Source organism: Oncorhynchus gorbuscha, linkage group LG01 (assembly GCF_021184085.1).
Source record: "Oncorhynchus gorbuscha isolate QuinsamMale2020 ecotype Even-year linkage group LG01, OgorEven_v1.0, whole genome shotgun sequence".
Lineage (NCBI taxonomy): Eukaryota > Metazoa > Chordata > Actinopteri > Salmoniformes > Salmonidae > Oncorhynchus > Oncorhynchus gorbuscha.
The window spans coordinates 22,013,146-22,025,997 of record NC_060173.1 but is presented as its reverse complement, the minus strand read 5'-3'; the positions used below and the strand labels follow the sequence as shown (position 1 = coordinate 22,025,997).

Below are 12,852 nucleotides of genomic sequence, written 5' to 3'. Positions count from 1 at the left end.
TCCATTTGACCTACACAAAATGTATGTTTATTCTGTTATATACTGTTTACTCAGTGTGCATGTACATTATATAGTGTGTTCTCGACATAGCTCGTCTTAATTGAACTACTACGGTACATACCATTTTCTTTCTGTCATTTCTTGGTTTATTGTTTAGATGTCTTTTTTGTGTGTATTTGCATTGTATTTATGTGACATTCTACTGCACGGTTGGAGTTAGTAACATAAGCATTTCCCTGCACCTGCTATAACTCCTGCAAATCTATGTATGTGACAAATAAACTTTGATTTGAAATATTTGGGTGCGTCATCTATCTGTGAACATTTATAGGTTGATTTTAAGACTTCACCCGTGGCGGTCAATAATCTCATGAGCTTTACATGCTATCCAGTGTTCTCAGATTCTCAGACTCTGGCCATACATAGCAACATCCCTGGCTCTAGGGGTCATGGGAAATGCTGATCTACAGATTTAGGTGGGGGAAATAAGAGAGTGGGGCTAAAACAGAGCTCAGGAGCAATTACACCGAGCCAACTGGCCAGGGGTTAGACTGCATTGTGCGGGCTGACCTGTGATCTTTTTAACCCTGGGGGTCACCTCTGACGGGTGAAGACACTTAAACTCTCGCTGTGAGACAAGTGTCTTTGAAAGGGGAGACTGAGGACACTCAGCATAGAACAACTGGGCCGTGCTTATGTACATGACACCATTTGTGTCTTGGGGTGTGTGCAAATATGCAGTATGTCTGCAGGTTTCATGTCGGTTTTCATGTGAGGCCTAATACATGATAAGTAATTAAAGGAAAGTAGATGTTAAGTGAATTGGGAGATTCCACGCCAGAGTTGTCCGAAAATGTTCTGTCAATTGTCACATTGTAACTTCATTGGGAGGAAGGACGTTTGAAATGATTATACAATTTGTATCACAAACCATTTTTTAGAAATTCATGATGAAAGTGGGCATTTTAGGCCCCTTTTAGATCTATACATGCCTGCAGTAAGACCCCGATCTGAGAACCATACATGATACAGACAACATATTGGTGTCATTAGAGGGTGCTCTCAAATATTGAGTATGTCTAGATTCTGAAATACTATTTTTCAAATTAATTTATTCAACATAAAAAATATGAATATCACTATCTCAAAAGTACCCTATTTAATTTGTTTGTAACAATATACTCTTCAAACACGTCAAATTTCCAGATTGGGCTCTCCGGTACGTTTAATGATATGACCCAAATTATACATATTGATTGACATTATAGGTTTTTAACCAATTACAGCCTTCCTTTAGGACTGCACATTCAGCAAATCACCAGAAGAGGGAGTTCGCTTTGAATCTATTTTCCCACTCCTGTGTTGGTGGTGCTCGTAAAATGTACCTTACCTTCAGAATTAGCAGAAAGCCCACACTGGAAATTTGCTGTACTTGAAGAGTATATTGTTCCAAACAATGTCTTAAGCAAGGTCAAAAAGGCAACTTTTCAGATATTAATATTTGTAATATTGAATAAATTAAATCACACACTTTTTAATTCAAAATGAAGACATACTTAATATTTTAGAACAGCATACTATAAGGAATATAATGACATCAATATGTTGTTTGTATTATTAGGAGATGGCTGCAGTTTTACGGTCTGCTAACCAATTGTGCTATTGTGTGTGTTTTTTCACGTTATTTGTAACTTATTTTGTACATAATGCTTCAGCCACCGTCTCTTATGCCCGAAAAGAGCTTCTAGATTTTCATAGCTATCTATTTAGCGCCATAAATCAATGCTGGCACCAAGGACGCATGCAATGAGCTGTATAAGGCCATAAGCAAACTGGAAAACGCTCAACCAGAGGCGGTGCTCCTAGTGGCCCAGGGACTTTAATGCAGGGAAACCGTTTTACCTCATTTCTACCAGCATGTTAAATGAGCAACCTGAGAAAGAAAATCGAGACCACCTTTAGTCCACAAACAGAGATGTGTACAAAGCTCTCCCTCGCCCTCCAATTGGCAAATCTGACCATATTTCTATCCCCGTGATTCCTGCTTACAAGCAAACTTGTCAATAAAGAAGTGGTCAAATGACGCAGATGCTAAGCTACAGAACTGTTTAGCAGGCACAGACTGGAACATGTTCCCGGACTCTTCTGATTACATTGAGGAGTTCACCACATCAGTCACTGGCTTCATTAATAAGTGCATCAATGATGTCGTCTCCACACTGACTGTACGTACATACCCCAACCAGAAGCCATGGATCTTTCAAGGAGAGGGACTCTAACCAGGACACGCTTACAAGAAATCCCACTATGCCCTCAGACGAACCATCAAACAAGCAAAGCATCAATACAGGACTAAGATTGAATTGTACTACACCGGCACTGACGCAACACTGAAGCATGCATGAGAGCATCAGCTGTTCAGACGACTGTGTAATCATGCACTCTGTATCCGATGTGAGTAAGACCTTTAAACAGGTCAACATGGCCAGGCATGACTCCAACACCATCATTAAGTTTGCAGACAGCACAACAGTGGTAGGCCTGATCACCGACAACGATGAGACAGCCTTTAAGGACAAGGTCAGAGACCTGGCCATGTGGTGCCAGGATAACAACCTCTACCTCAACATGATCAAGACAAAGGAGATGATTGTGGACTACAGGAAAAGGAGTACCGAGCATGCACCCATTCTCATCGATGGGTGCAGATTGAGAGATTCAAGTTCCTTGGTGTCCAAATCAACAACAAACTATCATTGTCTAAACACACCAAGACAAGTGAAGAGGGCACGACATCGCCTAGTCCCCCTTAGGAGACTGAAAAGATTTGGCTGATCCTCAAATGGTTGCACCATCGAGAGCATCCTGACTGGTTCCATCACTCCGACTGGAGAGGGCAGTCCATACGGCCCAGTACATCACTGGGGACAAGCTTCCTGCCATCCAGGACCTCTATACCAGGAGGTGTCAGAGGGAAAGGTAAGCCATAAGACTCCTGAACAGCTAATCAACTGGCTATCCAGACTATTTGCCCCCCCCCCTCGCTACTCTCTGTTTATTATCTACGCATAGTCACTTTTACTCTACCTACATGTACATATTACCTCAACTAACCTGTGCCTCTGCACATTGACTCTGTCCCGGTAACCCCTGTATATAGGCTTGCTACTGTTATTTTACTGCTGCTCTTTAATTATTTGTTATTTTTTTACTTATCTATTTTATTATTATTATTTTTTTAGCCCTTTTTCTCCCCAATTTTGTGGTATCCAATTGTTTAGTAGCTACTATATTGTCTCATCGCTACAACTCCCGTACAGGCTCGGGAGAGACATGTCATGTGTCCACCAATACACAACCCAACCAAGCCAAGCCGCACTGCTTCTTAACACAGCGCGCATCCAACCCAGAAACCAGCCGCACCAATGTGTCGGAGGAAACACTGTGCAACCTTGGTTGGCGTGCACTGCGCCTGGCACGCCACAGGAGTCGCTGGTGTGCAATGAGACAAGGATATCCCTACCGGCCAAACCCGGATGACGATAGGCCAATTGTGCATCGCCCCATGGACATCCCGTTCGTGGCCGGTTACGACAGAGCCTGGGCGCAAACCCAGGGTCTCTGGTAGCACAGCTGGCGCTGCAGTACAGCGCCCTTATCCGCTGCGCCACTCAGGTGGCCCCTACTTAGCTATTTTTTACACTTATTTCTCTTAGCTGCATTGTTGGTTAAGTACCTGTTGTACTTGCCGCATGTGAGAAGTAGAATTAGATTAGATTTGTATCATGTATGGTTCACAGATCATAGGGTCTTACTGGAGGCATGTATACTGTAGGTCTAAAAAGGGCCTAAAATGGCCACTTTCATCATGATTTTCAAAAAAAGTCATACAAATGTAAAAAGCGGTCAATCATCCTTCCTCCCAATTAAGTTTATCTGTGAGAATTGCCAGAACAATCTGAGATACACATTTTTGGGGGGGCTACGCTGGCATGGATTCTCCCAATTCTGATGACAAACATTGGGGTAGGTTACCAACCCCCGACCTCAGCCTGAAGCTATTTTCCTGCTGCAGAAGGCCACTTCACACCTATGTGTTAGGGATCGGGTTGCCATGAACCAGAGTCAGCTGACCCGGTCAGCCAATCAGTGGTATATCCTGGGGTTGGAGACACCAGTCTGGCCCTGAACTCTTTTGTTGTCTCCAGGAGGGCAGATTGAGACAACCTTTATAAAGTCCTGTCCTCCACCTCAACTCACTTCTGGACCCGTGCAACATGAACAATCCTTCTTCTGGAGTCCCTGACTGGTGTTAGTGAGTCTTTGACCAAGCAAGTGTTCTAGTAACTGGTTAGGGTTCAGTTGATATACAGTACCAGTCAAAGTACTCATTCAGGGGTTTTTCTTTATTTTTGACCATTTTCAACATTGCAGAATAATAGTGACGACATCAAAACTATGAAATAACACATATGGAATCATGTAGTAACCAAAAAAGTGTCAAACAAATCTAAATATATTTTATATTTGAGATTCTTCAAAGTAGCCACCCTTTGCCTTGACAGCTTTTCACACTCTTGACATTCTCTCAACCAGCTTCATGAGGTAGTCACCTGGAATGCATTTCAATTAACATGTGTGCCTTGTTAAAAGTTAATTTGTGGAATAACCTATCTGGTAAAAGACCAAGTTCATATTGTGGCAAGAACAGCTCAAAAAATCAAAGAGAAACAACAGTCCATCGTTACTTTAAGTCATGAAGGTCAATCAATAGAGACATTTTCAAGACATTCAAATGCAGACGCAAAACCCATCAAGCGCTATGATTATGAGGACCGCCACAGGAAAGGAAGACCCAGAAATACCTCTGCTGCAGAGGATAAGGTCATTAGAGTTACCAGCCTCAGAAATTGCAGCCCAAATAAATGCATCACAGAGTTCAAGTAACAGACACATCTCAACATCAACTTTTCAGAAGAGTCTGCATGAATCAGGAAGAAGAGAAGAGACTTGCTTGGACCAAGAAACACCAGCAATGGACATTAGACCGGTGCAAATCTGTCCTTTGGTCTGATGAGTCCAAATTTTAGATTTTTGGTTCCAACCACTGTGTCTTTGTGATATGCAGAGTAGGTGAACAGATGATCTCCACATGTGTGGTTCCCACCGGGAAGCATGGAGGGGGTGGTGTGATTGTGTGGGGGTTCTTTTGACTGGTACTGTCCAAAAATGTATGTAGCAACTACAGATTTCCTCTTAAGTCTATCAAAAGTGTGTGAGTTTGAGCATGTGTCCATTAGGCCTACATATTTATTTTTTATCAGCATGAATTAGATTGAGCAATAAAAAAAACACTTTTATTCCATAGGCTTGGATCCGCACTATGCATCTGTTGCAAGAGCGCATTTTTCACTGGCTGTCCACTGGTTTCAAAAACAATGATTGATAGGCAGGTTAAACTTCTTGAATTCAACCATAATTGGGTTCAAATACAAATTTAGATTTGTGAACAGGCATCCACAACATCCAAAATCTGTAAGGCGCAAATAGATCAAATGATAGTGCAGCAGTGTGATTCACATTAATGCACTTTGTAGATATCAATAATAAGTGATATCCGTATTGCCGTAGACTACACCACTACTGTCATCCTTACCTCCAAACGTTTAATCAAGTTGGATAATCTTTGGGTGCCGACAGCAGTCGCACCATTGGAAGACATTGGACTATAGCCTACAAAAGCCTATTCCGTCTCTTTTCCCGCGATCCATCAAACAGATTTGGTGTGTCATCATAGTCTCTGACTTGTGGTCAGACTCGCTCAGGTGGAACAGATTTAAACTTGCACCTTTTTTCAATGCTGATTTGAATGTCATTGAGAAAACAGAGAAGTGTCAAAGATGTTTTTCGCAAACATACTTTCTGAATTTAAAAGTAATCATCTAGTTTTTCTAAAATCTGTAATCTGTTTACAATATTTTTTACTGGTAACGTGGATTACAGTTACCGTTTTTTGTAATCCGTTACTCCCCAACCCTGATTGTAACCCTGTCTCCTGCTGGTCATTATCAGTCCTCTTGCCAGGACTCTGGGACAGTTGTACCTATTTCAAAGACCACCACTTGGTGGCGCTCTTTTTCATGGTCACTGAGAAGTACTCTTGGGCAACTGTAAGGGTTTTCTGGAGTATCTTATAATGTATCATAGTCAAACACGGTTAACATTGGGGACATTAAAGTATCCTTACCTTATCTGAATACACAAAGAACAGGATGAGTAGTATCAGCTCTGCCAGCAAGATTATCAGCAAGACAATGAAGAACTGCAAAAGAAAGGGAGAGAGAGAGGGGGGAGAATAGAGGGAGATGAAGAGATACAGAGGGAAAGACAGCAAGAGAGAGAGGGAGGGAGAGAGATGGAGAGAAAGTGAGTGCCCGAGGGCCAATGAACATGCGTGGGGGAGGTTTAATTGCTCTACAGATTCATCTCCCACGGACGCAGCCCAGTGCCTCCTCTCTCCTTCAACTAAATATTTACTCTGTCCCTTCTTCACAGTATGGGAGCGCAGCAACCGGCACATTCAGAAATTCCATTTGCGTAGAGTTCTATTAATTTTGTTATGCGTTTATTATTTGTGTCACGGTCTGTATGAACAAGGGATCACAGTGGAAACCACACAGACAATTGTTTATTGAATCTTTAGGTGGCCAGTTCAGCGTTAGATTGTTTCATTGAATGTTTTGTCTTTTGTTGGCAGGTCGCACAAAGTTTGTTTGTCATATTTCCTCTGGGTGTGGAAAGTTTCAGGAACAGCTTGTTTAGACAAAAAGTTAGTGCTCTGATTACGGTGTGTGTGTTTGTGTGTGTGCGCGCACGGACACATACACACTCACTTTCATGTCAACAATGTCGGCCGAGTGTGTCACACATAACAATCTTGCCTTTTGCGATGGGCCCATTCAACTTGTCTAGCCTAGGCGCAAGCTTCCTGATGGAAAAGGTTCTCTGAGCTTTATACAGTTCAAATAGTTCCAATCTAAAGAGAGTTTGTTCACAGAACAATTTTACAGATAATATGTCAGGCCGGTACGTCAGATCTGATTGGCCCAAAGAGGGCTAACTCCAATCTGATGTTTCCAAACAGACAGAATTCATCTTCCCAGGTTTGGGAAGGTTTGGGCGAATAGCAATCAATCAAATTCATTTATAAAGCCATTTTTACATCAGCAGATGTCACAATGTGCTATACAGAAACCCAGCCTAAAACCCCAAACAGCAAGCAATGCAGATGCATGAAATACCCATTGGCTCAATATGATACGGCTTAAAGATGCATGATGCAGAAATTACTGTGCCAATTACTGGTTGCTAAAATTCTAATAGTTTGCCTAATTTCAGTTCATGTGGCAAAACAAGTATAGTGTGTAGACAATAATTGTACCATCTAAATCACAGTAAAATATATTTTCCATAACCAAAAATACTGTGTTTTCAACTGTTTGAAGCTGGTGCACAAAACCAAAAGTAAAAGATGCAAAAACAAAACTGAAGACCTGTGTGGCTCATCTGGTAGATTATGGCACTTGCAATGCCAGGGATGTGGGTTTGACTCTCACAGGGAACCAGTATGTATTCAAATGTATGCACTCACTACTGTAAGTCGCTCTGGATAAGACCATCAACAAAACAACTCAAATGTAAAACCGGGAAGCAAGGAAATAGCACACATAGAACAGATCACCTGCTTCTTAGACTTGCTTTCAATGAGAATGGCAGATCTTTAATTTACAGGAAGTTTACATACACTCATTTTTCAACCACTCCACAAATGTCTTGTTAACAAACTATAGTTTGGGCAAGTCTGTTAGGACATCTACTTTCTGCATGACACAAATCATTTTTACAACAATTGTTTACAGACTGATTATTTCACTTATAATTCACTGTATCACAATTCCAGTGGGTCAGGGGTTTACATACAGTGCCTTGCGAAAGTATTCGGCCCACTTGAACTTTGCGACCTTTTGCCACATTTCAGGCTTCAAACATAAAGATATAAAATTTATTTTTTTGTGAGGAATCAACAACAAGTGGGACACAATCATGAAGTGGAATGACATTTATTGGATATTTCAAACTTTTTTAACAAATCAAAAACTGAAAAATTGGGCGTGCAAAATTATTCAGCCCCCTTAAATTAATAATTTGTAGCACCACCTTTTGCTGCGATTACAGCTGTAAGTCGCTTGGGGTATGTCTCTATCAGTTTTGCACATCGAGAGACTGACATTTTTTCCCATTCCTCCTTGCAAAACAGCTCGAGCTCAGTGAGGTTGGATGGAGAGCATTTGTGAACAGCAGTTTTCAGTTCTTTCCACAGATTCTCGATTGGATTCAGGTCTGGACTTTGACTTGGCCATTCTGACACCTGGATATGTTTATTTTTGAACCATTCCATTGTAGATTTTGCTTTATGTTTTGGATCATTGTCTTGTTGGAAGACAAATCTCCGTCCCAGTCTCAGGTCTTTTGCAGACTCCATCAGGTTTTCTTCCAGAATGGTCCTGTATTTGGCTCCATCCATCTTCCCATCAATTTTAACCATCTTCTCTGTCCCTGCTGAAGAAAAGCAGGCCCAAACCATGATGATGCCACCACCATGTTTGACAGTGGGGATGGTGTGTTCAGGGTGATGAGCTGTGTTGCCTTTACGCCAAACATAACGTTTTGCATTGTTGCCAAAAAGTTCAATTTTGGTTTCATCTGACCAGAGCACCTTCTTCCACATGTTTGGTGTGTCTCCCAGGTGGCTTGTGGCAAACTTTAAACAACACTTTTTATGGATATCTTTAAGAAATGGCTTTCTTCTTGCCACTCATCCATAAAGGCCAGATTTGTGCAATATACGACTGATTGTTGTCCTATGGGCAGAGTCTCCCACCTCAGCTGTAGATCTCTGCAGTTCATCCAGAGTGATCATGGGCCTCTTGGCTGCATATCTGATCAGTCTTCTCCTTGTATGAGCTGAAAGTTTAGAGGGACGGCCAGGTCTTGGTAGATTTGCAGTGGTCTGATACTCCTTCCATTTCAATATTATCGCTTGCACAGTGCTCCTTGGGATGTTTAAAGCTTGGGAAATCTTTTTGTATCCAAATCCGGCTTTAAGCTTCTTCACAACAGTATCTCGGACCTGCCTGGTGTGTTCCTTGTTCTTCATGATGCTCTCTGCACGGACCTCTGAGACTATCACAGTGCAGGTGCATTTATACGGAGACTTGATTACACACAGGTGGATTGTATTTATCATCATTAGTCATTTAGGTCAACATTGGATCATTCAGAGATCCTCACTGAAGTTCTGGAGAGAGTTTGCTGCACTGAAAGTAAAGGGGCTGAATAATTTTGCACGCCCAATTTTTCAGTTTTTGATTTGTTAAAAAAGTTTGAAATATCCAATACATGTCGTTCCACTTCATGATTGTGTCCCACTTGTTGTTGATTCTTCACAAAAAATACAGTTTTATATCTTTATGTTTGAAGCCTGAAATGTGGCAAAAGGTCGCGAATTTCAAGGGGGCTGAATACTTTCGCAAGGCACTGTACACTGAGTTGACTGTGCCTTTAAACTGCTTGGAGAATTCCCGAAAATTATGTCATGGCTTTAGAAGCTTCTGATAGGCTAATTGACATCATTTGAGTCAATTGGAGGTGTAGCTGTGGATGTATTTCAAGGCCTACCTTCAAACTCAGAGCCTCTTTGCTTGACATCATGGGAAAATCAAAAGAAATCAGCCAAGACCTGATTGTAGACCTCCACAAGTCTGGTTCATACTTGGGAGCAATTTCCAAACGCCTGAAGGTACCACGTTCATCTGTACAAACAATAGTATGCCAGTATAAACACCATGGGACCACGCAGACTTCAGATGAACGTACTTTGGTGCGAAAAGTGCAAATCAATTCCAGAACAACAGCAAAGGACCTTGTGAATATGCTGGAGGAAACAGGTACAAAAGTATCTATATCCACAGTAAAACGAGTCCTATATCGACATAAACTGAAAGGCCGCTCAGCAAGGAAGAAGCCACTGCTCGAAAACTGCCATAAAAAAGCCAGACTTCGGTTTGCAACTGCACATGGGGACAAAGATCGTACTTTTTGGAGAAATGTCCTCTAGTCTGATGAAACAAAAATAGAACTGTTTGGCCATAATGACCATCGTTATGTTTGGAGGAAAAAGGGGGAGGCTTGCAAGCTGAAGACACCATCCCAACCATGAAGCATGGGGGTGGCAGCATTATTTTGTGGGGGTGTTTTGCTGCAGGAGGGACTGGTACACTTCACAAAACAGATGGCATCATGAGGGAGGAAAATGATGTGCATATATTGAAGCAACATCTCAAGACAGTCAGGAAGTTAAAGCTTGGTTGCAATGGGTCTTCCAAATGGACAATGACCCCAAGCATACTTCCAAAGTTGTGGCAAAATGGCTTAAGGACAACAAGGTCAAGGTATTGGAGTGGCCATCACAACGCACTGACCTCAATCCTATAGAAAATTTGTTGGCAGAACTGAAAAATCGTGTGTGAGCAAGGAGGCCAACAAACCTGACTCAGTTACACCAGCTCTGTCAGGAGGAATGGGCCAAAATTCACCCAACCTATTGTGGGAAGCTTGTGGAAGGCTACTCAAAACGTTTGACCCAAGTTAAACAATTTAAAGGCAATGCTTCCAAATACTAATTGAGTGTATGTGAACTTTTGACCCACTGGGAATGTGATGAAAGAAATAAAAGCTGAAATAAATCACTCTCTCTACTATTATTCTGACATTTCACATTCTTAAAATAAAGTGGTGATCCTAACTGACCTAAGACAGGGAATTCTTACTGTGATTAAATGTCAGGAATTGTGAAAAACTGAGTTTAAATGTATTTGGCTGAGGTGTATGTAAACTTCCGACTTCAACTGTACATTTCTATGTGTATTTGGTCAGGGTTGCCCAAAAAGTTACATATTACAGTGATGTGTTATGAAGCTTTTACACCAGAGTTCATTATTTAGAACTGTGGTGTTCTGGCAAAGATCCAGGCCCTCCCTCTCTCTTTATATTTTGTATCTCTATTTTTGTCTCTCTCTCTTTCCTTCTCTCTATTTCTGTCTTTCTCTCTTTCCTTCTCTCTATTTCTGTCTTGCTCTCTTTCCTTCTCTCTATTTCTGTCTTTCTCTCTTTCCTTCTCTCTATTTCTGTCTTTCTCTCTTTCCTTCTCTCTATTTCTGTCTTGCTCTCTTTCCTTCTCTCTATTTCTGTCTTGCTCTCTGTCCGTCTCGCTCGCTCTCTCTTTCTTTCTCTCGCTTCATGCTATACAAAATTGTTAAAGCACATAGTGCAGACGTAGTGATTTACTGATGCGGAATATTCAATATGCTTTTAACTGATGTTTGAGATAGCTGCTCCAAGGGATTGGAGGTGTTTGAAATTCCAACTCGTCTCATTTTCAAGTTGATATAAAAAGTTTTGCATTCAGTTATGTAAACCTACTCGTGCGCTATCTTTTCAAACTTTGCTACTTAAATAACACTTGAGATAAAACTCTTAAGTTAACAGTTCTCCGGGAACAACATGAGTCTAGACAAACAAGAGTATTCTTTGTATTAAATAATAAAATAAATAATTATTTTTACCAATACAATGAATGTCTAATCTACATAACTCAAGCATGTGACAGCATGTGACAAAGGGCCTCACACTGACAATTCTTTCAATCAGGCTGTGACCATGGCCATGGAGGAATGGGAGACTCCCTCAGTGCCTGGCACTCGGGTCTAATTTTATCTGTGAGCCCCCAAGGTTTTTTGCTGAGGATTCATCTCCCCCGTTGAGTTCGTTAGCCTGACTGCTCTACTGAAGGCTGGTGTGTGTGTGTTTGTGTGTGTGTGGGGGGGACTGGGGTAGAGAGAGAAATAGATAGAGGGAGAGAAGAAAGACAGAAAGACAGAGTTGTATAAATGTGCGTGTGTGTTTGTATGTCTGAGTGCGTGGGCAGGCCAGTTCTTAACTCACACTCAGAAGCAGGCACTTGTTCTCCTTGATGGCTCCCAGGCAGCCCAGGAAGCCGGTCACCATGACGATGGCGCCGATGGCGATGACCAGGTTGGCAGCGGAGAGCGACGGGAAGGAGGGTGAGAAGGTGGCAAAGCTGCCCTGGGACACAGACAGCCAGATGCCAACGCCCAGCAGCCCACAGCCACACAACTGCAAAGCAAGAGATAACAGGTAAGAGAGGTTTAAAATAGAATAATCAAAGAGACATGTCTGTTCTGAATTAATTGGAGTTGGCAGAAAACAAGAGGCTTATAGGTTCTTTGCAGTACTGAAATGAGCATGCATATTCACTAGGGATGCAATGATACACAGCATGTTGTCGAACCGTTCGGTACGCCCTCTACGTTCAATACGCACACGTGAACCGCGGAATTATGATATGCCTGTAATTTTCCTATAATTTCCTAAACTTGCTTATTGTGCTGCACACTACACACAAGTTGTACATTCAGATCCACAGAACCAAACACGCAGCTTGTGAACAGGCAATGCAGGCAACGGCTTGGGGCCCCAGGCCACTAGGGGGCTCCTGATGGCTGACAAACTTTACTCCACAGCAATGTCTCAAAATGTAGCAACTGCAGTGACCACAACCCCCTCCCCTTAAACAACCTATGGACGATTTGCAATGACTTCTCAGTAGGAAATCCCCCTAAAAGGGCCCCATGAAGAAAAGGAAAACTAAAAACAAATATTCTCTCAGCTCCAACCTGACAACGGCGAGCGATAGCGAGACAGAGTGAAGCA

General features: G+C 42.0%; 1 protein-coding gene across 2 annotated transcripts in view; it reads right to left on the bottom strand.

The window, feature by feature from the left end:
• The window catches only part of LOC124034643 (tetraspanin-9), a 306,432-nt gene that overhangs the window by 25,396 nt on the left and 268,184 nt on the right, over positions 1 to 12,852 (bottom strand). For both annotated transcript variants that reach the window (XM_046348100.1, XM_046348092.1), the window contains 2 exons: positions 12,064 to 12,255; positions 6,248 to 6,322 (listed from right to left, as the gene is read on the bottom strand). In XM_046348100.1, coding sequence (XP_046204056.1) covers positions 6,248 to 6,322; positions 12,064 to 12,255 — 267 coding nt within the window. The remainder of the gene's footprint in view (positions 1 to 6,247; positions 6,323 to 12,063; positions 12,256 to 12,852) is intronic.